The 25,879-nt window shown below is 39.7% G+C and overlaps 2 protein-coding genes and 1 pseudogene across 2 annotated transcripts; 1 reads left to right on the top strand and 2 right to left on the bottom strand.

Annotated features, from left to right (window-relative positions):
* Window positions 1–523: 523 nt before the first annotated feature.
* Window positions 524–1,465, bottom strand: LOC101973954 (olfactory receptor 1E16). The gene has a single exon (XM_005337383.4). The coding sequence runs from the start codon at window positions 1,463–1,465 to the stop codon at window positions 524–526; it is 942 nt and encodes a 313-aa protein (XP_005337440.4).
* A 14,273-nt stretch (window positions 1,466–15,738) lies between these two features.
* LOC101958895 (olfactory receptor 1468-like) lies at window positions 15,739–16,697 on the top strand (annotated as a pseudogene).
* A 6,003-nt stretch (window positions 16,698–22,700) lies between these two features.
* Window positions 22,701–23,642, bottom strand: LOC101974238 (olfactory receptor 1). Its single transcript, XM_040270538.2, has one exon. It carries the CDS (start codon window positions 23,640–23,642, stop codon window positions 22,701–22,703), a length of 942 nt encoding a protein of 313 aa, XP_040126472.2.
* Between the last annotated feature and the right edge of the window lie 2,237 nt (window positions 23,643–25,879).

A 25,879-nucleotide genomic window follows, 5' to 3' on the forward strand; every position in this document is an offset into this window, starting at 1 on the left:
TTAGGGTCAGGGAAGGGCAGAAAAATTAACATAGACATGAAAATAAATAAGGGATGTAGGAAAGCTAAATGATAGAATGATGTCAAAATTTGTGCAGAAAAATTATGTAGGAGATATTAGAAGGAGCCTGGGATTTTGAGATATTTAAATGTTATTGGGCAACAACCTAAGATTATGAAGCACTGTTTAAAACTTATGCCATATTCAAAGCATGTTTTAGACAAGATAACAAAATACAGGGGAATCTTAAGAATGTGAAGAATGGAAATCATAAAACAGTAGCCCTTACCCTGTGCTTTCCCAGGATCACCAAGAAAAGACAAACAGGAAGGCATAGCCAGGTTAACAAGACCTCCTTCCAACTAATCAGCTAAACTTCCTCTCTTTTACCTGTTGAACAATTAAGTGATATGCTACTTCATCAGAAGTTATCATGATGTGGGAAACAATCTACAATAATATCCCAATATTAATATCAACAAATTTACTGGATAAAATGATGTAAAAGTCCCAGTTATTTCTATCATACACAGAAGGGAATTTTCTTCTGACAAAAGACTCTTCCTAGGGCTCCCTTCATGTCTCTGTTCCTCAGGCTGTAGATGAAGGGGTTCAGCATGGGAGTGACCACCGTGTACATCAGAGACATGACAGTGTCTTTCACAGTAGAATTACTAGCTGATGGAGATATGTATAGAATTATGAGTGGCCCATAGAACAGCGACACCACAAAGAGGTGGGAGCCACAAGTGGAGAAGGCCTTACGGATACCTCGAGCAGAAGGGATCTTGAAAATGGAGGACACTATCTTTGCATAGGACACAAGAATGAGTAGGAATGGGAAGACAAGAAAGAGTCCTACCACAATAAATATCACTAACTCATTGACATGGGTGTCAGAGCAGGCCAGCTTCAGCATAGCAGACATGTCACAGAAAAAGTGCGGGATTACGTTGTCCACACAAAAAGAGACTTTTGCCATGAGCAGGGTGTGCAACAGGGCATGGAATGTGGTCAGCACCCAGGACAGCACCACCAGGGAGAGACAGAGCTTGGGGCTCATGATGGTGGTGTAGTGCAGGGGGAAGCAGATGGCCACATAGCGGTCATAGGCCATGGCCACAAGGATGAAGTTCCCAAGGTCTCCAAAAAACAGAAAGAAGTATATTTGTGTCAGGCAGCCTGCATAGGGGATGGAGGGGACTTGCCTCTGCATGTTCTGTAGCAATTTGGGCATGGTGACAGAGGAAAAGCAGAGGTCAGAGAAGGACAAGTTGCTGAGAAACAAATACATCGGAGTGTGCAGATGGGAGTCCAGGCGAATGAGGGTGATGATGAGGAGGTTCCCCAGGACGGTGGTAAGATACATGGCCAGGAACAGGGCATAGAAGAGGTTCTGGTGCTCTGGCTGGATGGGCAGGCCCAGGAGGAGGAACTCTGAGATGAGAGTTTGGTTTTTTCCCATTATTATTTGTCTCCAATACCTTTAAAGGAAATAATAAGGCCCTTTAAATACCCAAGTGAAAATGATCATTTTTTTCTCATACACAGTGTTTACGTGTTTTACAATAGTTGATCCCACCACCATCACAATAAGTATAACCTTCAAGTGTCTTTTATCTCTATGATCATTTATTACTTTTTCTCATCTTCTTTTCAACATGTTTCAGTAGCCCATTCTTTCCTAAGTACTTATCTGTTTGATTCTGTCACAAAAGGAGTGTAGAATTTTCTTTTCCCTGCCTGACTGGGTCATTCTTAGCAACTGTAATTGGTCTCTCTCTCTCTTTCTCTCTCTCTCTCTCTCTCTCTCTCTCTCTCTCTCTCTCTCTCTCTCTCTCTCTCTCTCACACACACACACACACACACACACACACACACACACACACACATATGCCACTTTCTTTTGGGTAACCTTGGTTGATAAAGCTCAGTATGGTTGGGCACGATGGCATGTCTCTGTAATTCATCAGCTCGGGAGGTGAGGCAGGAGGATCACAAGTTCAAAGCCAGCCTCTGCAACTTGGCAAGGCACTAAGCAACCCAGTGAGACTTTGTCTCTAATAAAACATAAAAAATGGGCTGGAGATGTTGTTCAGTGGTTGAGCTCCTCTGGGTTCAATCCGCAGTACCAAATAAACAAACAAAACCCCAAACTGTCTCCAAGTCATCAAAAATGCAGAGGAGGAACATTAAAAGATGAGGGAAACTCATTCAGTAAATGATATAAATGAGTTCTACTGCTGGGAATTCCACCCCTCTGCTGATGGTGTTTAACAGAACTGCATTAACAGTTCGAACCTTTGGATACCATGTGTTGGCATCATAAAGGGAAGAAACATGAGGAGAAAATCATGTACCTGGTTTCTCAGACTTTTGCTTACCTTTTGAGTTTGTGGGACTATCTTTGTGTCAAGAAGCTGTGCAGGGATCACAAAACCAGAGATAACAGCTGCAGATGTTTTCATAGATGAACCACTGAGCTTCTTCTTCTTCAGCCATTAAATCCAATATCCTCACTCTGGGATGCACACAAGAATCATGTAGGGCAGTGTTTCTACACTTAACACACATGCAAATTACTTATCATTAAGACATTCATTCCAGTGCAATAGCTCAGACTCTATACTTTAAATGAACCTCCAAGTAGTGGTGTCAATACTGTGATCACTGGACTGTACTTGAGTAGCAAATACACACATTGCTGTTTAACTCAGATTACTGAGCACCTTGAGATAACTTAATTGGAAGATCTGTGAAGTGGCTTGTGCAACGCTTTTTAAAGTCCCTCAGGTGAATGTAAAATAAAGAAAGGTTAAGAACTGTTACAGCATGAACCCTGTCTTACAGGCTCAGTATGTCAAAATGCTGAGACCTTTGAGGATTCATTGCACAGTAAGTAATATTAATGAGCAGTGTTATTAATAAAAAGTGTTGTAAGTGATGAACTTTATTCAAAATATTTCTATACTGTGGCAAAGTCTTGGAAGGCAGCTCGATGGAAAAGAGGGAAGTTGTCACACCTGAAAACTTACCTGGCAGAACATCATACAACCTGGCATAGTGACAACTTACCCAGGGTGTCTGAGGGTGACTCTGGGGCCCTGACCCAAGATTTTGCTCCCCTTTATTCATTACAAGCATATGAAGTAACGTCCTCTGTAGGCATCACGTGTCTGCCATCCCTTCTCATGTCTCACCTTCTAGCCATCCACGGACCCCAGAGGCTCTGTATCCCAGGGGAGTCCAAATTCGGGCCTAACTCATTAGGCACAAAGTAATTATCCAGGATCTCTTCAAGGCAAATTATCAGAGTCCTGGATGGTGACTGATTAAAGCCACTGATCACACCCTACTGTACTCTGGGGAAAGGTAGGGATGGAGAGCCCAGGGATGTATGATGAATCATTGCCCATTTAGGGAATGGACAGGAATCCTGTGCTGTTGGAGCCTACATTGGGGACTTGAAGAAAAATAGTTGGATAATCCATAAAAATAAATCAAGTACTAGATTGTGAATGATTTGAAATATCTTAGGAGTGTAGCATTTTATACAAGTAGCATCAGATTGCCCTTTTTGTATTGCTGTGAAATAAGTAAACCTCACATAATGAAATTTACTTGATAAGGTTCAAATGAACCTTCAAGTGAGCATTGTATTATGTAGAAAATGCTACATAACAAAGTCTAGGTCATTCATCTCACTTCATCTCACTCTGTAAGAATTTTATCATGATACAGTGTGACAGGAAGAAGAAGAATGAATATAGTTCAGTAAAGTTTTAGGGGGAGGGACTGAGGTTGTGTCTCAGCGGTGGAGCTCTCGCCATAGTACATGTGAGGCACTGGGATTGATCCTCAGCACCACATAAAAAGATAGATAAAATAAAGATATTTTGTCCATATACAACTAAAAACTAAAGATATTAGTGAGAGAGATCACTAAGACAATTTATTATAGTATATGCTTTAAGTGTTCTAACTTATCATTAGATATTGTTGTTGATCTTTTTTTAATTTTTTAATTTTTTTATTGTTGGTTGTTCAAAACATTACATAGTTCTTGATATATCATATTTCACATTTTGATTCAAGTGGGTTATGAACTCCCATTTTACCCCATATACAGCTTGCAGAATCACATCAGTTACACTTCCATTGATTTACATATTGATATACTCATGTCTGTTGTATTCTGCTGCCTTTCCTATCCTCTACTATACCCCCTCCCCTCCCCTCCCCTCTTCTCTCTCTACCCCCACTACTGTAATTCATTCCTCCCCCTTGTATTATTTTTTCCCTTTCCCCTCACTTCCTCTTGTATGTAATTTTGTATAACCCTGAGGGTCTCCTTCCATTTCCATGCAATTTCCCTTCTCTCTCCCTTTCCCTCCCACCTCTCCTCCTCGTTTAATGATGGTCTTCTTCTCGTGCTCTTCTTCCCTAGTCTGTTCTTATTTACTCTCCTTAAATCAAATCAGACATTTGGCATTTGTTTTTTAGGGCTTGGCTAGCTTCGCTTAGCATAATCTGCTCTAATGCCATCCATTTCCCTCCAAATTCTAATATTTTGTCATTTCTTAATGCAGAGTAATACTCCATTGTGTATAAATGCAACATTTTTTTATCCATTCGTCTATTGAAGGGCATCTAGGTTGGTTCCACAGTCTTGCTATTGTGAATTGTGCTGCTATGAACATCGATGTACCAGTGTCCCTGTAGTAGTATGCTCTTTTTAGGTCTTTAGGGAATAGACCGAGAAGGGGGATAGCTGGGTCAAATGGTGGTTCCATTCCCAGCTTTCCAAGAAATCTCCATACTGCTTTCCAAATTGGCTGCACCAATTTGCAGTCCCACCAACAATGTACAAGTGTACCCTTTTCCCCACATCCTCGCCAGCACTTATTGTTGTTTGACTTCGTAATGGCTGCCAATCTTACTGGAGTGAGATGGTATCTTAGGGTGGTTTAGATTTGCATTTCTCTGTCTGCTAGAGATGGTGAGCATTTTTTCATGTACTTGTTGATTGATTGTATGTCCTCCTCTGAGAAGTGTCTGTTCAAGTCCTTGGCCCATTTGTTGATGGGGTTATTTGTTATCTTATTGTCTAATTTTCTGAGTTCTTTATATACTCTGGATATTAGGGCTCTATCTGAAGTGTGAGGAGTAAAGATTTGTTCCCATGATATAGGCTCCCTGTTTACCTCTCTTATTGTTTCTTTTGCTGAGAAAAAAACTTTTTAGTTTGAGTAAGTCCCATTTGTTGATTCTAGATGTTAACTCTTGTGCTATGGGTGTCCTATTGAGGAATTTGGAGCCCGACCCCAAAGCATGTAGGTCGTAGCCAACTTTCTCTTCTATCAGATGCTGTGTCTCCGATTTGATATCAAGCTCCTTGATCCATTTTGAGTTAACTTTTGTGCATGGCGAGAGAAAGGGATTCAGTTTCATTTTGTCGCATATGGATTTCCAGCTTTCCCAGCACCATTTGTTGAAGATGCTATCCTTCCTCCATTGCATGCTTTTAGCCCCTTTATCAAATATAAGAAAGTTGTAGTTTTATGGGTTGGTTTCTGTGTCCTCTATTCTGTACCATTGGTCCACCCGCCTGTTTTGGTACCAGTACCATGCTGTTTTTGTTACTATTGCTCTGTAGTATAGTTTGAAATCTGGAATCGCTATACCGCCTGATTCACACTTCCTGCTTAGTATTGTTTTTGCAATTCTGGGTCTTTTATTCTTCCATATGAATTTCATGATTGCTTTCTCTATTTCTACAAGAAATGCCGTTGGGATTTTGATTAGCATTGCATTAAACCTATAGAGAACTTTTGGTAATATCGCCATTTTGATGATGTTAGTTCTGCCTATCCATGAACAGGGTATATTTTTCCATCTTCTAAGGTCTTCTTCAATTTCTCTCTTTAGGGTTCTGTAGTTTTCATTGTATAAGTCTTTCACCTCTTTTGTTAGGTTGATTCCCAAGTATTTTATTCTTTTTGAGGATATTGTGAACGGAGTGGTTGTCCTCGTTTCCATTTCAGAGGATTTGTCGCTGATATACAGAAATGCCTTTGATTTATGCGTGTTGATTTTATAACCTGCCACTTTGCTGAATTCATTTATTAGCTCTAATAGTTTCTTTGTAGACCCTTTTGGGTCTGCTAGTTATAGAATCATGTCATCTGCAAATAGTGATAATTTAAGTTCTTCTTTTCCAATTTTTATGCCTTTAATTTCTTTCGTCTGTCTAATTGCTCTGGCCAGTGTTTCGAGAACTATGTTGAACAGAAGTGGTGAGAGAGGGCATCCCTGTCTTGTTCCAGATTTTAGAGGGAATACCTTCAATTTTTCTCCATTCAGAATGATGCTAGCCTGAGGCTTAGCATAAATTGCTTTTACAATGTTGAGGTATGTTCCTGTTATCTCTAGTTTTTCGTGAGTTTTGAACATAAAGGGATGCTGTACTTTGTCGAATGCTTTTTCTGCATCTATCGAGATGATCATATGGTTCTTATTTTTAAGTCTATTGATGTGGTGAATAACATTTATTGATTTCCGTATATTGAACCAGCCTTGCATACCAGGGATGAATCCTACTTGATCATGGTGCACAATTTTTTTGATATGTTTTTGTATTCGATTCGCCAGAATTTTATTGAGGATTTTTGCATCTAGGTTCATTAGAGATATTGGTCTGTAGTTTTCTTTCTTTGAAGTGTCTTTGTCTGGTTTCGAAATCAGGGTGATGTTGGCCTCGTAGAATGAATTTGGAAGTTCTCCCTCTTTTTCTATTTCCTGAAATAGCTTGAAAAGTATTGGTATTAGTTCCTCTTTAAAGGTTTTGTAAAGCTCTGCTGTATACCCATCCGGTCCTGGGCTTTTCTTAGATGGTAATCTTTTGATGGTTTCTTCTATTTCCTCAATTGATATTGGTCTGTTTAGGTTGTCTATATCCTCCTGACTCAATCTGGGCAGATTATATGACTTAAGAAATTTATTGATGCCTTCACTGTCTTCTATTTTATTGGAGTATAAGGATTCAAAATAATTTCTGATTATCTTCTGTATTTCTGAAGTGTCTGTCGTGATCTTGCCTTTTTCATCCCGTATGCTAGAAATTTGAGTTCTCTCTCTTCTTCTCTTCTATAGCATGGCTAAGGGTCTGTCAATTTTATTTATCTTTTCAAAGAACCAACTTTTCGTTTTGTCAATTTTTTCAATTGTTTCTTTTGTTTCGATTTCATTAATTTCAGCTCTGATTTTAATTATTTCTTGCCTTCTACTTCTTTTGCTGTTGTTTTGCTTTTCTTTTTCTAGGATTTTGAGATGAAGTATGAGATCATTTATTTGTTGTTTTTTTCTTTTTTTAAGGAATGAACTCCAAGCAATGAATTTTCCTCTTAGAACTGCTTTCAATGTGTCCCATAGATTCCGATATGTTGTGTCTGTGTTTTCAAACTCTAAGAATTTTTTAATTTCCTCCTTGATGTCTTCTAAAACCCATTGATCATTCAGTAACCTATTGTTCATTCTCCAAATGATGCATGATTTTTCCTTCCTTCTTTTATCGTTGATTTTTAGTTTCATTCCATTATGATCAGATAAGATGCATGGTATTATCTCTGCTCCTTTATATTGTCTAAGAGTTGCCCTGTGACATAATATATGATCTATTTTTGAGAAGGATCCATGTGCTGCTGAGAAAAAAGTGTAGCTGCTTGATGTTGGGTGGTATATTCTATATATGTCAATTAAGTCTAGGTTGTTAATTGTGTTATTGAGTTCTATAGTTTCCTTATTCAACTTTTGTTTGGAAGATCTGTCCAGTGGTGAGAGAGGTGTGTTGAAGTCTCCCATGATTATTGTATGGTGGTCTATTAGACTCTTGAACTTGGGAAGAGTTTGCTTGATGAACATAGCAGCACCATTGTTTGGGGCATATATATTTATGATTGTTATGTCTTGTTGGTGTATTGTTCCCTTGAGCAGTATGTAGTGTCCCTCTTTATCCCTTTTGATTAACTTTGGTTTGAAGTCTATTTTATTTGATATGAGTATGGACACTCCTGCTTGTTTCCGCAGTCCATTTGAGTGATATGATTTTTTCCAACCTTTCACCTTCAGTCTATGTATATCTTTTCCTATCAAATGCGTCTCCTGTAGGCAGCATATTGTTGGGTCTTGTTTTGTGATCCATTCAACTAGCCTGTGTCTCTTTATTGGTGAGTTTAGGCCATTAACATTTAGGGTTATTATTGAGATATGGTTTGTTCTTCCAGACATATTTGTTTATTAATGCTGCTAAACCTGATTTGTTTTCCTCTTTGATTATTTTCCCCCTTTACTGTCCTACCTCCCACTGTTGGTTTCAATTGTTGTTTTCCATTTCCTCTTCCTGTAGTGTTTTGCCAAGGATTTTTTGAAGAGATGGTTTTCTAGCTGCAAATTCTTTTAACTTTTGTTTATCATGGAATATTTTAATTTCATCTTCCATCCTGAAGCTTAATTTCACCGGATACATGATTCTTGGTTGGAACCCATTTTCTTTTAGCGTTTGAAATATGTTATTCCAGGATCTTCTAGCTTTTAGAGTCTGTGTTGAGAGATCAGCTGTTATCCTGATTGGTTTACCCCTAAATGTAATCTGCTTCCTTTCTCTTGTAGTTTTTAAAATTCTCTCCTTATTCTGTATGTTGGACATCTTCATTATAATGTGTCTAGGTGTGGATCTCTTATGATTTTGCACATTCGGCGTCCTGTAGGCTTCTAGGATTTGGGATTCTGTCTCATTTTTCAAGTCTGGGAAGTTTTCTCGTATTATTTCACTGAATAGATTGTTTATTCCTTTGGTTTGGAGCTCTGTGCCTTCCTGTATCCCAATGACTCTTAAGTTTGGTCTTTTGAGATTATCCCATATTTCTTGGATGTTCTGCTCATGGTTTCTTAGCAGACTTGCTGAGCTGTCTATGTTCTTTTCAAGTTGAAATACTCTGTCTTCATTGTCTGATGTTCTATCTTCTAAGTGATCCACTCTGCTGATAGTATTCTCAATTAAGTTTTTAAGTTGGTTTATTGCTTCCTGCATTTCTAGGATTTCTATTTGTTTGTTTTTTATTTCCTCTATCTCCCTGTGAAATTGATCTTTTACTTCCTGGATTTGTTTATGTAGTTCCTTGTCAATGTGATCTTTCATTGTCTGATTTTGCTGTCTCATGTCTTCCTTGAGACTCCAGATCATCTGAAGCATGTATATCCTGACCTCTCTGACATTCCATCTGTTGGAGCTATTACCTCTTCTAAAGTTGAGTTGACCTGCATTGCCTGTGGTCCTTTCTTTCCTTGTCTTTTCATACTGCTGGTGTTTCTTTCTGCTTGGTGAAACTGTTGTGTTTTTGAAATTTTCCTTCTATTTATTTATATTGCTCTTGTATAGTTGAAAAGTCTCCCTTGCAGGGCAGGTAGTGGCTGTGATCCTCCTCCAATTGGTGTGATCCGTCTACCACGTTGGCGGGCCCTAGGTCTGCTCTGCTGGCCGGTAGAAGGTCCGCCTACCCAGCAGGCACGAGGGGCACCTCTGTCACTCTGCAGGTTGCTGGGCCTAACCTACCGATGGGCCGCAGGTCCGCCTACCTTGCAGGTGCGGGGGGAGGGGCCGGCTCCGCCCCTCAGCAGGCCGCTGGGCCTGATCTGCCGGTGGTCACAGTCCCGCCTACCTTGCAGGCACTGGGGGAGGGGACGGGCCTGCCCCTCAGCAGGCCGCTGGACCTGTCCTGCTGGTGGGTCGCAGGACCACGTTCCCTGCAGGCGCGTGTGTCAGCTCTGTCACTTGGCAGGTTGCTGGGCCTGACCTGCCCGTGGGTCACCGGTTCGCCTACCTTGCAGGCACTGGGGGAGGGGCCGGCTCCGCCCCTCAACAGGCCGCTGGGCCTGATCTGCCAGTGGTCACAGTCCCGCCTACCTTGCAGGCACTGGGGAAGGGGACGGGCCTGCCCCTCAGCAGGCCGCTGGGCCTGATCTGCCTGTGGTCACAGTTCCACCTACCTTGCAGGCACTGGGGGAGGGGCCGGCTCCGCCCCTCAACAGGCTGCTGGGCCTGATCTGCCCGTGGTCACAGTCCCGCCTACCTTGCAGGCACTGGGGGAGGGGACGGGCCTGCCCTTCAGCAGGCCGCTGGGCCTGATCTGCCTGTGGTCACAGTCCCGCCTACCTTGCAGGCACTGGGGGAGGGGATGGGCCTGCCCCTCAGCAGGCTGCTGGGCCTGATCTGCCTGTGGTCACAGTCCCGCCTACCTTGCAAGCACTGGGGGAGGGGACGGGCCTGCCCCTCAGCAGGCCGCTGGACCTGTCCTGCTGGTGGGTCGCAGGACCGCGTTTTCTGCAGGCGCGTGTGTCAGCTCTGTCACTCGGCAGGTTGCTGGGCCGGACCTGCCCGTGGGTCGCCGGTTCGCCTACCTTGCAGGCCTGTTGTTGATCTTTTCCTGTGCCAATTTACCATGTTTTAATGTTGGCTGTCTGTCAAGGGCTCATACATAAAGGCCTAGACTAAGTATTGCAGTATAGGAGTTGCTATGGTTAAGTGGCAAATACATGTAGAAAAGTCCTTAGGTTATTGTGGATGATTTCAAAAGAATCATGGAATCTCCATTCTAGTTTAAGATGTGATCCTTTCTCTGCATGTGCTCTGCCATCCCTATCCCACATCATGAGGTGATCATGCCAGGGCTGACCTGGCCAAGGCTGCACTAGGCCATTTGCCATTAGAACTCCTCAAACTGTGAGCTAAATGAACCTGTTTATAAGTTGACTGTGCTAGATATTTCATTGTACTGGTGGAAAGCTGGTACAGGAGTCTCTTTAATATTTGGTCCTGGAAAAATTGGATTTCCACATTTCACATTCTGTACAACAGTTCATAGAAACTGGATGGTAGATTTTAATGTTTGTTTGAGTGCTGAGGAGATTCCCCATGACATTCGCTCTGTGGAGCCAGAGATATCCAAAAGCAAAAGCCAAGGTGAGATGGAGCAGGATAGATGTGCAGTGCTTTCATGTGGTAGCCACTGAAATCAGTTGAGATCACTGCAACACTGACTGAAATAAGTGGCTGAGAAAACTTAGGATGGTGCATTAGAAGTGTATAGTTCTGAAGGGACATGGTCTTCTGCCAAGGGATATAACCATCCTTTGTTTGGCCATTTTCTGATTCATGTGTTAGCTAATGTGCAAACAGCAGAGTTGCTACTGTGCATGGGGTAGTTGACATTGATCACTAAGGGGAAACTTTGTTACTCTACACGACTGGAAAAGAGAAGGTGGCATCTGAGTTTCTGGGAATAGTTTGTGTGGCACTTTATATTTCCAAGTCCTTTAACAAACATTAATGAAACTATAGAACCCAATAAAGGTGACACCAATCAGGATGCGGTCCCTAGGAAGGAAATTTGCAATGTGTCATTATGTGAAGATCCTGAAGCTGATGATGGTGAAGGAGGAGTGGATGGTGAGAAAGTGAATTACATACATCAAACCTGGCTTCCCAATCAAATGTGGAGAAAGAATATTCTTGGCATTAGGAAGAGACATAGAGTGCTGGGGATGTGGCTCAAGCGGTAGCGCGCTCGCCTGGCATGCGTGCGGCCCAGGTTCGATTCTCAGCACCACATACAAACAAAGATGTTGTGTCCGCCGAAAACTAAAAAATAAATATTAAAAAAAGGAAGAGACACAGAGAAAGGGATGATAATTGTGCTGGGTATTCAAGGATTTCCACAGAAAATGAGCCAAATGAGGTGCAGAAATCAATTAATTTTCAATACTACATGAGGAAGAATTGAAAATGGTCTGGGAAGTTTTTTTTTCTGATTCTTCTGATTTCTTTGTATCTGCATGTGCTTTAATCATAGAAGTCTGATCCTTGTTAAATGCATTTCTTCCTCTCCTACTGACAGTGAGCAGCAAGATGGGGAGAAATAAAAGGTTCTGCCATCCTTGCTGTTTCTGAAACATGAATTTACTCTACTCAAGGACTACTGTATGGTGTATGGATCCCTGTTATCCAAAGGATAAAGCCTAAACTCTTAAACTCCTAAGATAGGTTGGGACATTCACAGTGTGGTCCCTGATTACTTCGTGGTTTCTGCAGCCATCCACCTTCACATCCTGAAATGTAGGCTGCAGCCACACAGGTCTCCTGCCCCTTCCCCACACAGGCAATGAGAAAGCATCTGTTCTGAGCTGCTCAGCATCTTCACCTTCCCCCAAAGGATGGGCTGGTGTGAACAGAGGCTGTCATGAGTCACCACTACAGGAACTTTGGGAGAATTAGTCTCTGAGAGGTCCTGGCTAATTATTTTGTCTGTAATGAGTTCCTCCAGTGTTGGTACTCCTCTGGGATGCAGAGCTCCTCAGACTTCTGTGTGTAGAAGGGGAAGAATGATAAGGGATGGTGCAGTCAGGTGAAGATTATGGAGACTATTATTCCTGTGTCTCTAATGAATAAGGGGAAAAGGATCTTGGGTCAGGGCCCTGGAATCACCTTCAGCCACCCTGGATGAGTTGGTAGCAGAGTGAATGAGCTCTTGTCTGTCTTTCAAATGTGATTGATTTGAATTCTCAGGTTGTATAATGTTCAGCAGAATAATTTTTTAGATTGTTAAGTTTCTTCTTTTCCATCTTTCTGCCTCCCAAGACTTTCTCACATGGTTTTAATACTTTGATTAATGTTTGTCTCACATTTTTATGTTTTGTTGATAATAATATTCATTGCTATAACTTATTGTGCAATGTACTTGCAATGATTGTATCATTTGCCCTTAAAAATAGTCTGTGAATACAAGTTCAGTGCTGTAATAATTCTTGAGCATTCTTTAGTTTACATTCCCCTATAGAGCTCTAAAAAGCTTGGCATTAGGAAGGCATGGGCATGGGCCTCCTATCATGGATTCTGATTAAATTTATCTAAAGGGGCTCAATAACCTGCTTTTAATGACAATGTATGTGTTTACTACTGAAGTGCATTTCAGTGACAGCAGTACTGATATCAACTTAGTGTCCATTTAAAATGTAGAAGTTGATTTACAGAATCAGATTAGGTTTTTAACAGAATCCCCAAGTGACTTGCATGCATATTAAATTTTAGAAACACTGTCCTAGGTGATTCTTATGTTTGGGTCAGGTTGAGAACTATGGATTTTTAAGCTGTAGAAGTTCATTGGGTCATCAGTGATGACATCAGCAGGTGATGTCTGTGATTTGTTGTCCCTGGATATACTCCCAACACATGAGATCTTCCTACTCACTCACCAGGAAATGAAAAATTCTGAGAGACTAGATGCATGGTCTGTCTACATATTTCTTCCCATTGTAATGCCAGCACCAAATATTTAAGGGCACATACTGCTAATGCGGCAGTGTTAAACACCATCAGCAGGGTGAAGTTACCAGCAGTTGTACTCATTCTTTTCATTTTAGCAAAATGAGCTTCCCACATCTGTTAAAGCTCTTCCTCTGTTTTCTCTGACAGGTTTGTGATGTACTGGGGTTTATTACAGCTGAGTAGAAGAATTAATATGATGTACATGGCTATGATTTTGTGTGTGAATTTATTTTAAGAACATAGTTCATATGATTTGGATATTTCTAAGTTCACAGTTTGCAGACTGTAGATCAGGGAAGAATGGATGTTACACTTTTGAATCCAGAGCACTCTGGAGGCAGAATTCTTCCTCAGGGGAGAAAAGTCTTTTGGGGGCAGAATTCTTGATCAGGAGAATAAAGTCTTTCTTTCCTCTAAGTTTTTTAACTGATGATACAAGGCTCATCATATAGAGGGTAATCTGCTTTTGTTAAAGTCTATTGATTTAAATGTTAATCACATTACAAAATATCTTCATGGCAATGAAAAAGTGATATTTGATGAAAACTTGGCCTCAGGACTGAGCAAAGCTGACACATAAAATTAGCCATCATATATGGCTAATTCCTCTGAGGAGGAACTCAAAGGAGAGCTTTAAAAATATGTTTCTCTCCTCTCTTTTATAATAATTTACATAATGCTCTCAGATTTATTTTCATCACATCAATTTGATGGCATCCTCTGTATTAAAGCAGAAGAATATTTCATTTGTATCAGTATTGCTGAAAAGGACAGGGCATCTGATGGACCCTAATATTTTCCATGAATAGAAAGTTACATCAGAGAAGTTGGTAATGCAGTGACAAGATGTAGTGCTAGTGGTGAAGTCTAGAGAGTTTGTATTCTGAGAGGATGAAAATAGAAATTATTCTATTTAAGGGAAGTTGACTTCCTGGTACCAGGCCATGTGCTGTCCTGCTGTAGACATGAGGCAGACATGGCCTTTCCTGTGTGGAGTTCACAACCTGGTGGGAAGTCAGCTATCAACCTGTGATCCAGACACAATTGATATGACAAGAGAAGAGGATATTGTGGAAAATGCTGCAGGACTCCCCTAGCATATGGACACAAGGGAGTTTTAGCTTAGCAAGTGTCATGTAATATGCCTGAAAGTCAGTGTGGGTAAGCCAGGTGAAGAGAGAGCAGAGGGACAAAGTGATAAGCAGGAGGAACAATGTGTATGAGATGCTATTAATTCCAGAATTGCTGCAGAGTAGAGTGCAATTATCACTGTGTGGACAAGTGAGACAGTGGAGGTAGATGCAGGTCAGGTAATAAAGCAACATTTGTGCCTTCAAAGGGAACATTATCTTCAGAGTGATGCCAATCCTCTGAAGCACTAATCAGGAGAGAGTTGATTGATTTCTACTCAGAATGCTACTGTGTAATTGAAGCATATTGAAGGGGAAGGGTATTGAGGCATAGAAACAGGGACACGATTTGAGAGACTGCTTAAAAAGTCCAGGTGAGCTAAGATGACATCGTGGACTAGGAGTGGCCTTGTGATCAGGAGTGGAATATATGTGATGTGGTATGTTGAAGTTGGTGGTAAGAGAAAAGAATCAACGAAACAGCTCACAGACTTTAGATCTGATGCTGCATTCCTTTTCTGAAATATGAGAGAGTAGATGAATAGGAGGGTGGTACAGAGGCAGTGCAATCTGATGAGTCTTTAGGGACATCTTCAGCTTAAGGTGCCTATGATACACTGAAGGGAAGATAATGGTTATGGGACACAGAAATTTATTGGTTACTCACTGATTTTTATTTTATTTTGTAATTTATTTTTTGGACCACTGGGGATCAAATCCAGAGTCTTGAGCATACTAGAGAAGCACTGTATCACCGTACTACATCCCAAGACCCTACGTCTGAGTTTAAAATGGTAATCTAAGACACTGGAGTAGATGAGTTTTTCTTGGGGTTGTATATAAATTTATAATAATGGCATATTGAAAATCCTTGAGGAACATCAACATATAAGACACAGATGGAATGGGAGTCAGTTGTGTTTTCCTGGGATTATCAGTCAGGCAAGTATAAAAAATAACAAAGCATTTTGTCTCAGAAGCCAATAGATAAGAGTGTTTAGGAAAGGATAAAATATTCAAACATGTTCCCTAGAAGTTAAGAGAAAGACATCAATGATGATGTGGAGAATAGACATTTGGGCATTAAAGATTCCAATTATATAAAGAAAATGAGATTAATTATTATAGAATTAGTATCAGACAATGTATGATAATAGAACAATGTTCATTTCTTTGGATTGTTGAGGGATTTTTTAAATTATTTTCTCTGAAAGACACTGGAGATAGAGGATGACATGAAGGAACCAAACTTTCATCTCAGATTTTCTCCTTGTGGGCCTGCCCATCCAGCCAGGGCACCAGAAGCTGTTCTATGCCCTATTCCTTTCCATGTATCTTACCATCATCCTGGGGAACCTCATCATCATCATTGCCATTTGCTGGATTCTCATCTCCACACACCCATGTATTTGTTTCTCAGCAACTTGTCTTTCTCTGATCTCTGCTTTTCCTACGTGACCATTCCTAACCTATTACAGAACACGCAGAGTCAAGTTCCATTCATTCCCTTTGCAGCCTACCTGATTAAAATTTACTTCCTCCTGCTGTTTGGAAACCAGAAGAGCTTTCTCCTTGTTCTCCTTTCCTGTGTGGAGTTCATAGCCTATGACAGCTGTGCAGCCATCTGCTTCTTGTATTGCACTGCTGTCCTGAGCCCTGAGCTGTCTCTCCCTGGTGGTGTTGTCCCGGGTGCTGACCATGCTCCATTCCATGATGCACACTCTGCTCAAGGCCAGACTTTCTGTTCAGAAAACCTGATCTTACACTTTTTCAGTGACATATCTGCTCTACTGAAATTGGTTTGCTCTGATACTCATGTGAATGAGTTGATGATATTTATCATGGGAGAACTCATTATTGTCATCCCATTCCTTCTGATCACCATGTTCTATGCACAAATTTCCCCCTCCATATTCAAGTTTCCTTCTTTTTGTGGTATCTACAAGACCTTCTTCACCTGTGGCTCCCACCTGTCTGTGGTGTCACTGTTCTAGGGGGCCAGTACTGGTCTCTACTTATGTTCATCATCTAACAAATCTTATGTGAAAGATTCTATTATGGTTCTGATGTACACAGTGGTGACTCCCATGCCGAATCCCTTCATCTGCAGCCTGAGAAACAGAGAGGTGAAGGGAGTTCTGAGAAGAGTGTTGAGTAAGGAGACAATTCTATTCTCGGTATCATGGTAAACCTTGTGATACATACATAATTTTATTCAATATAAATATTGAGTTTTAGATTTGATTATTATTGCAGATATTTCTTTCCATGTTTCTATTCAAAAAGAAAATTCCCGATAAATAGAAACTGAAATGGAGAGTGTAGTTGATGTAAAAGATAATCTCAATGACCTGATGGAAAGGTGTCCGGTTTGTTAATTCTAGCTAACCTTGAAGGCATAATTTAAATCATTTAATTAAAGTTTCTGTCCAAAGTTCTTAAACCACTAATTTATCATGTGTTCCTTTTGAAAACCATAATTTGGCTTTAAATGATAGTCTGTTCTCCCAGGTGAATGTTAAGATTCAAACAACTCTGGTCAGCAGTCACTCTTGTAAATTTAAGTTTTCATTTCTAAGTGAAATCTCTATCTGAGCAAGTGTTTATATCATTCTCAACCATTTTACTTCTCTTTTCTTCTCATGTCTGCATTTTTCCTTCCTTTTTTACTTGACGTGTATTTAAATGCACATCATGTTTACCTTCTTATGGCAGTTTAATTTGTATTTGTTGGAAACTAAGTCCTCTTGGGGCCCTAAATGTTGTTGCCTCAAGCATGGTCGAGGAGGCCAGAATCTGCTTTTCAACTTCCCTCTTTAAGGATCACCTTTCCTTCCTTTGTTCTTTAAGTATTCCATAAACTTTACTTCCATGATCTTATTTAACTCTTGTGATGATTCCATGAAGGACAGGAAAAACTTATGATGTCAGAGCTTGAATAGATGAGATGGACATTATCCTAGGTACATTTATGTATGACAGCATATATGGTGTGATGCTACATTGTGTGCAACCAGAAAAATAAAAACTTGTGCCCCATTTGTGTACAATGAATCACAAAGCATTCTGCTGACATATATACCTAATTAGAATAAATAAATAAATATTTTAAAAAGGTGGAAAAATGTGGAATTTGAACATGCCAGTGTTCCACTATGTGTCAGTACTGAACCTATTTAAAACCACAGATTCTTGATTGTGGGGGTGCTTCTCACCTAATCCCACCTGAGAAATAGAACGTGCAGCCTTACATTTCTTTTCTGTACCAGGGATGGAACCCAGGACCACTTAACCACTGAGCCACATCCCCAGCACTTTTTATATTTTATTTGGAGACAGGGTCTTACTAAGTTTCTTAGGGCCTCATTAAATTTCTGAGGCTGGCTCTGAACTCGTGATCCTCCTACTTAGGCTCCTGAGCAGCTGGTATTATAGGCATATGCCACACACTCCAGTTTAGCCTTACATTTTTCAGTGTGAGCTGTGTGTGTCATTGTCTAGGTTTCCATTCTTGGTCATTAGCTTCCTTGTCTCCTGCAAGTGATGATGACAAAATGTGTCATTTCAACTTCTCTTAAATGGCACTGACCTCCACATCTCTGCAACCCATTTCATAGTTTTACCCTCATTTTTCAATAGATATCTACACTTGATACTTTCTGACACACAAAGTTGAACTCTTTATTATCTACACACATACGCTCTTTGTCCTACATCCCATTTCTTGATTCACATTACCTTCCAAATAGCTACCTAATAAGCTGTGCACGTTTGTGTAATTATGGGTGTATGTTCACAAAAAGGATTAACATTCTCAGTCATATGGAAAAGGATCATGTTGGGCCCTCACCTTACACCCTGTACTAAGTTACAGGATAGGGAGATGGCCAAAAGAGAGCAATGTGGTGGTGGCTATTTCCCTAAATTAGTGCTGCCACATTACATTTAGCTTTCTACAAACATCATTTTCAAGTGCTGGTGACAACAGACCCAGGTAATTGTTAGCATAATTGCAACCATCTTCCTTTCCCCCCACCCCCACTTTATGAATACTGTTCTTATTCCCAAGATAAAACTTACTGGTCTGGAGCTGTGCTGGTCTCCCCCTGTTTTCTCATTGACAGATGGGAAGCAACTTTCCAACCCCTGAGATAGGGATGTAGTGATTTCCCTGTTCTCTCCTTGAGAAGATAAAAGGGCATGCTGGTTTTCTTGTCCCCCACCTCCCCACCTTCGGAGAGATAGGGAAACTGCCTGTCTTTGTTTCCAAGAAACAAGACTTGCCTTCCACAAGATCAGGGGATGCTCACTATATCAGTCAAAACTAAACCCGCCCCTAGCCCCGGCCATGATTCTAGCCTATAAGAGGTAACATTCAAGGGGGAATCACTGCTGCTGTCCCTGCTTGCTGCTGCTGTCCCTCTCTCTGTGCAGAGCAGCCTTGTCAGGCTCCTGACAATAAACCCACTTTTTATCCCAGATGTGTGTGTGTGATTAGTCCTGTGCCACTTTGCTTTCAGTAATCGTGTTCTTAATTTGGCTCATGGCTTACTATTTCCTCCAGTTCTTACTCCTTAACATTTTGGGGGACACCAATGAGGCTCTGTGTGCCTGCCATTTTCTCCCCATCCTTTTCAGGAGAAATAGATACGAATCAGTGCATATTTTACCCTGTGGCTTTGAACTAGTAGAAAATTGCATCAAATTGATGAACATTTTTCAAAGTTTCGGGGTAATTTGGGGTCCTCTTGAATTCTTACAACTTAGTTATTGATTTCAGGAGTGATCAGGTGATGAGAAATGAATTAATTCCCAATCAATGTCATGTACATAAAAGTCTTAAGGATTTTTGGGATACTTTAAAATTATATTCAAAGATAAGTTTATATTTTTCTACTTTATAATTATCTTTACTTTTAATGCTAGAAAAGAAAATACATCCTGAAATAATGTACTATTTATTAATTTTAATTATACAAATGCTTTCATTATGGTTATATGCAAGTTGAAAATATAATTAAGTTAATATAATTAAGTTAAGCTCTTAGTTTGCATGGTCATATGTATGAAATTTTAAAAATGTAGCTTCTGAGATTTGCATAAATTTAAATATTTTCTTGTATAAAATATTTTTAAAGATTGTAGTTTATATTTAGTGCTTTAGCCATCTAAAATGCACTTTCATTATGAGAGTAAAGAATTCATTTAGTATTTTGCCATTACAATTATTCCAGTACCATTTTTAGGTGCTGCATTCTTCACCTACATTTAATTTAAATACCGTATTCATCATAAAACAACCCCCCCCATAGGACTGTTTCTTCAGATACTTCCTCATTTCTTGTAACTCTTTTTTCAATTCCTATACAAGTGTATACTTGTATAGGAGTTTTTTTTAAAGATATATATTGATATTGCTAGGCATGGAACCAACTTACATTTCCAGGTTCTCAAATAGTTCTTAGAAATTTTACTTATTTTCTCTTTCATGTAAATTTAAGTTTAAGCTTTTTCATTTTCATAAAAATAATTCCAGTTGGCATTTGGCATGAATTTCATCAAGAGTCCTTGAGGAGAACTGAAGTTGTTCAAATCTCATCAAATTGTAGATAGTTTTGATCATGCTGATTAGGAAACCCAGGGTCTCATGTAGGCTAGGCAAGTGTAAATTGTAGAATTTTGAATTGATTGGCTTTATTCTATCAAAATTCATCTGCAAAAGCTGTTTAAAATGACTATTCTTCTGATGAGAAATTCTTAGACACAGATACCTTAATACTATTGAGTCATGAAGGAATAAAAACCAGAACTTACCAATAACAAGTAGCAAATTAGAACCAATAATAAAAAGCCTCCCATTAAAGAAAAACCTAGAACATAGATGACTTAACTGTTGGGTTCTACAAAATAGTTGAGAATAATTAATTCCAATTTTCCTTATGTTATTCAAAAAAAATTTTCAAAAGTAATTCTTCCAAACACATCCTATGTGTTTGGAAATCAAACACTGATGCCAAAATCAGTAAGGAAAGAAAATTTCATGTTAATATTTTTTATGAACATATATACGAAAACTTCTCAGTAGAATAATACTTTGCTGAATCCAAAACCACATTATAAAGATTTTCATCATGATAAAGTGGGATTAATCTCTGAGATGCAAGAATGGTTCAAAATACAAATCAATAAACATGATACATGACATCAATAGAATGAAAGACACAAACCATGATTATCTCAATAGATATGGAAAATGTATTTGATAAAATTTAACACCTCCAAAAAACCCTCAAGAAATCCTTCATAGAGGGAATGTACCTCAATATAATAAAGGTCACTTACAATAACCAACAGCTAAAATTATACTAAAGTGGGTACAGCTGAAAGCTTTTGCTCTAACCTCTGGAAGAAAAGGATGTTCACTTTTACAAATTTTATCCAACATAGTGTTGGAAATTCTGTCCAGATTAACAGGCAAGAGAAAGAAGTAAAGGGCATCCAAAATACAAAAGAGATGTCAAATTGTTTGTTTGAATGACATGATCTTACATCTTGAAACCCCCCAAATTCCATAAAAACATTAAAATTAACAAATGAGTTTAGCAATTTTTCATGGTACAAAATAAGCATACAATTTTATACCAAAAGTGAATTATATGAATTGGAAATCAAGAAAACAATCCAAATTACAGTAGCTAAAACGTTAACTAAAATACCTGTAAATTTAACCAAAGAGGAAAAAAGATCTCTACTATGAAAATTATAAAATATTGTTGAAAGAAACTGAAGAGGACAAATACACACACAAAAAAAAAAAAGAAAGAAAGAAAGGAGAAAGCATTCCATATTCATGGATTGAAAATTTAATATTTTAAGAGGTCCATACAGTTTGTGATTAAAATACATACATTTAAAAAATATTTTAAAATAGAAGTCCATAATACCCAAAGTGATATATGGGTTCAGTTCAGTCCCAATTAAAATGTCAGTACATTCCATCAATGCAATTTCTACAAAAATACCCATGACATTCTTCACATAACTAGATAAAACAATTCTAAATTGTTTAGAATAAAAGGAATAGTGAGGAAGTAAAGAATTGCTGGGAGCTTTTGAGAAAGTTCTGGCATTCAGATAGTTGTGGGGTCAGCAGATATATGAATGGAGGAAAGAAATGGATTTGAATGCCATCACCTACAGGATACAACTAAGGAAACAGAAAAATGAAGAATGGAAGCAATCTATGCTATAGAAAGCTGAGTTAAAAAAAGAATGGGTACTCCCCTCTTTTGGAAATGGGAGAAAATGAAAAGAAACCTTAGAATCATTCTCTGATCTTGCACAGGCTGAACAACTGATTTTCTGGATGAACAACTTATTTTCTGGATGACACAGAAAGTCAATGAACTTCCTATTTTGCAATTCCAAACAATGAGTATCTTTTCTACTTCCTTTGAATTTTCATGAGTGTATAATAAAAATATACATGTCAGGAAATTTTGCAAAGTCAAAATACCAAGCAAAAAGGCATCCTTTAAAACTGGACCAATCTCAAACTTCCTTGCCCAGTCCTGGAGAAATAATTTATAGGGTTCCTGCCTTATATAATTACAGGTAAAGACAGAATTATGCAATTATAGCATTAAAAAAAGGGTTAGAAAATGTATTTAGGGTCAGGGAAGGGCAGAAAAATTAACATAGACATGAAAATAAATCAGGGATGTAGGAAAGCTAAATGATAGAATGATGTCAAAATTTGTGCAGAAAAATTATGTAGGAGATATTGGAAGGACCCTGGGATTTTGAGATACTTAAATGTTATTTGGCAACAATCTAAGATTATGAAGCACTATTTAAAAATTATACCATATTCAAAGCATGTTTGAGACAAGATAACAAAATACAGGGGTATCTTAAGAATGTAAAGAATGGAGTTCCCATAAAACAGTAGCCTTTACCCTGTGCTTTCCTAGGATCACCAAGAAAAGACAAACAGGAAGGCATAGCCAGGTTAACAAGACCTCCTTCCAACTAATCAGCTAAACTTCCTCTCTTTTACCTGTTGAAAAATTAAGTGATATGCTACTTCATCAGAAGTTATCATGATGTGGGAAACAATCTACAATAATATCCCAATATTAATATCAACAAATTTACTGGATAAAATGATGTAAAAGCCCCAGTTATTTCTATCATACACAGAAGGGAATTTTCTTCTGACAAAAGACTCTTCCTAGGGCTCCCTTCATGTCTCTGTTCCTCAGGCTGTAGATGAAGGGGTTCAGCATGGGAGTGACCACCGTGTACATCAGAGACATGACAGTGTCTTTCACAGTAGAATTACTAGCTGATGGACATAAGTATAGAATTATGACTGGCCCATAGAACAGCGACACCACAGAGAGGTGGGAGCCACAGGTGGAGAAGGCCTTACGGATACCTCGAGCAGAAGGGACCTTGAAAATGGAGGACACTATCTTTGCATAGGACACAAGAATGAGTAGGAATGGGAAGACAAGAAAGAGTCCTACCACAATAAATATCACCAACTCATTGACATGGGTGTCAGAGCAGGCCAGCTTCAGCATAGCAGACATGTCACAGAAAAAGTGCGGGATTACGTTGTCCACACAAAAAGAGACTTTTGCCATGAGCAGGGTGTGCAACAGGGCATGGAAAGTGGTCAGCACCCAGGACAGCACCACCAGGGAGAGACAGAGCTTGGGGCTCATGATGGTGGTGTAGTGCAGGGGAAAACAGATGGCCACATAGCGGTCATAGGCCATGGCCACAAGGATGAAGTTCCCAAGGTCTCCAAAAAACAGGAAGAAGTATATTTGTATCAGGCAGCCTGCATAGGGGATGGAGGGGACTTGACTCTGCATGTTCTGTAGCAATTTGGGCATGGTGACAGAGGAAAAGCAGAGGTCAGAGAAGGACAAGTTGCTGAGAAACAAATACATGGGTGTGTGCAGATGGGAGTCCAGGCAAATGAGAGTGATGATGAGGAGGTTTCCCAGGACAGTGGTAAGATACATGGCCAGGAACAGGGCATAGAAGAGGTTCTGGTGCTGTGGCTGGATGGGCAGGCCCAGGAGGAGGAACTCTGAGATGAGAGTTTGGTTTTTTCCCATTATTATTTGTCTCCAATACCTTTAAGAGAAATAAAAAGGCCCTTTAAAAACCCAAGTGAATATGATCATTTTTTCTCATACACAGTGTTTACATTTTCTACAATAGATGATCCCACCACCATCACAATAAGTATAACCTTACAAGTGTCTTTAATCTCTATGATCATTTATTACTTTTTCTCATCTTCTTTTCAACATGTTTCAGTAGCCCATTCTTTCCTAAATACTTAACTGTTTGCTTCTGTCACAAAAGGAGTGTTGGATTTTCTATTCCCTGCCTGACTGGTCATTCTTCAAAACTGTAATTGGTCTCTCTCTCTCTCTCTCTCTCTCTCTCTCTCTCTCTCTCTCTCTCTCTCTCTCTCTCATACAGACACACACATACACATGCACACCACTTTTTTGGGGGTAACCTTGATTGATAAAGCTTAGCATGGTTGGGCACAATGGCATGTCTCTGTAATTCATCAGCTTGGGAGGTGAGGCAGGAGGATCACAAGTTCAAAGCCAGCCTCTGCAACTTGGCAAGGTACTAAGCAACCCAGTGAAACCCTGTCTGTACTAAAACATAAAAAATGGGCCAGAGATGTGGTTCAGTGGTTGAGCTCCTCTTGGTTCAATCCCCAGTACCAAACAAATAAACAAAACCCCAATCTGTCTTTAAGTCATCACAAATGCAGAGGAAGAACATTAAAAGATGTGGGAAACTCATTCACTAAATGATATAAATGAGTCCTACTGCTGGGAAGTCCACCCCAATGCTGATGGTGTTTAACAGAACTGCACTAACAGTTTGTACCTTTGGACTTTGGACACCATGTGTTGGCATCATAAAGGGACAAAACATGAGGAGAAAATCATGTACCTAGTTTCTCAGCCTGTTTCTTACCTTTTGAGCTTATGGGACTATCTTTGTGTCTAGAAGCTGTGCAGGGATCACAAAACCAGAGATAGCAGCTGCAGACGTTTTCATAGATGATCCACTGAGCTTCCTCTTCTTCGGCCATTAAATCCAATATCCTCATTCTGGGATGCACACAAGAATCATGTAGGGCAGTGTTTCTACACTTAACACACATGCAAATTAACTATCATTAAGACATTCATTCTGGTGCTATAGCTCAGACTCTACACTTTAAATGAACACCCAAGTAGGGGTGTCAATACTGTGATCACTGGGCTGCACTTGAGTAGCAAATACACACATTGCCGTTTAACTCCGATTACTGAGCACCTTGAGATAACTTAATTGGAATCTCTGTGAAGTGGCTTGTGCAAAGCTTTTTAAAGCTCCTTAGGTGAATGTAAAATAAAGAAAGGTTAAGAACTGTTACTGCACTGAACCTTGTCTTACAGGCCTGGTATGTCAAAATGCTGTGACCTTTGAGGATTCACTGCACAGTAAGTGACATTAATGAGCAGTGTTATTAATCAAAAGTGTTATAAGTGTTGAACTTTAGTCAAAATATTTCTATACTGTGGCAATGTCTTGGAAGGCAGCTCCATGGAAAAGAGGGAAGTTGTCACACCTGAAAACTTACCTGGCAGAACATCATACAACCTGGCATATTGACAACTTACCCAGGGTGTCTGAGGGTGACTCTGGGCCCTGATCCAAGATCTTGCTCCCCTTTATTCATTACAAGCATATGAAGTAACGTCCTCTGTAGGCATCACGTGTCTGCCATCCCTTCTCTGCCATCCCTTCTCATGTCTCACCTTCTAGCCATCCACGGGCCCGAGAGGCTCTGCATCTCAGGGGAGTCCAGATTCAGGCCTAACTCATTAGGCACAAAGTAATTATCCAGGACCTCTTCAAGGCAAATTATCAGAGTCCTGGATGGTGACTGATTAAAGCCACTGATCACACCCTACTGTGTGGGAAAGGTGGGGATGGAGAGCTCAGGGATGAATGATCAGTCATTGCCCACTTAGGGAATGGACAGAAATCCTGTGCTGTTGGAGCCTACATTGGGGACTTGAAGAAAAATAGTTGGATAATCCATAAAAATAAATCAAGCACTAGACTGAGAATGATTTGAAAAATCTTAGGAGCATAGCAGTTTATACAAGTGGCATCAGATTGCCCTTTTTTGCATTGGTGTGCAATAAGTAAACCTCACATAATGAAACTTACTTTTTAAGGTTCAAGTGAACCTTCAAGTGAGCATTATATTATGTAGCAAATGCTACATAACAAAGTCTAGGTCATTCACCTCACTTTATCTTACCCTGTT

This window comes from Ictidomys tridecemlineatus, chromosome 3, assembly GCF_052094955.1.
Source record: "Ictidomys tridecemlineatus isolate mIctTri1 chromosome 3, mIctTri1.hap1, whole genome shotgun sequence".
In the NCBI taxonomy this organism is placed as follows: domain Eukaryota; kingdom Metazoa; phylum Chordata; class Mammalia; order Rodentia; family Sciuridae; genus Ictidomys; species Ictidomys tridecemlineatus.

What these genes read in the sequence shown, in the direction of transcription:
- LOC101973954 (XM_005337383.4), bottom strand. Translation starts at nt 1,465, where the DNA reads ATGGGAAAAAACCAAACTCTCATCTCAGAGTTCCTCCTCCTGGGCCTG.
- LOC101974238 (XM_040270538.2), bottom strand. Translation starts at nt 23,642, where the DNA reads ATGGGAAAAAACCAAACTCTCATCTCAGAGTTCCTCCTCCTGGGCCTG.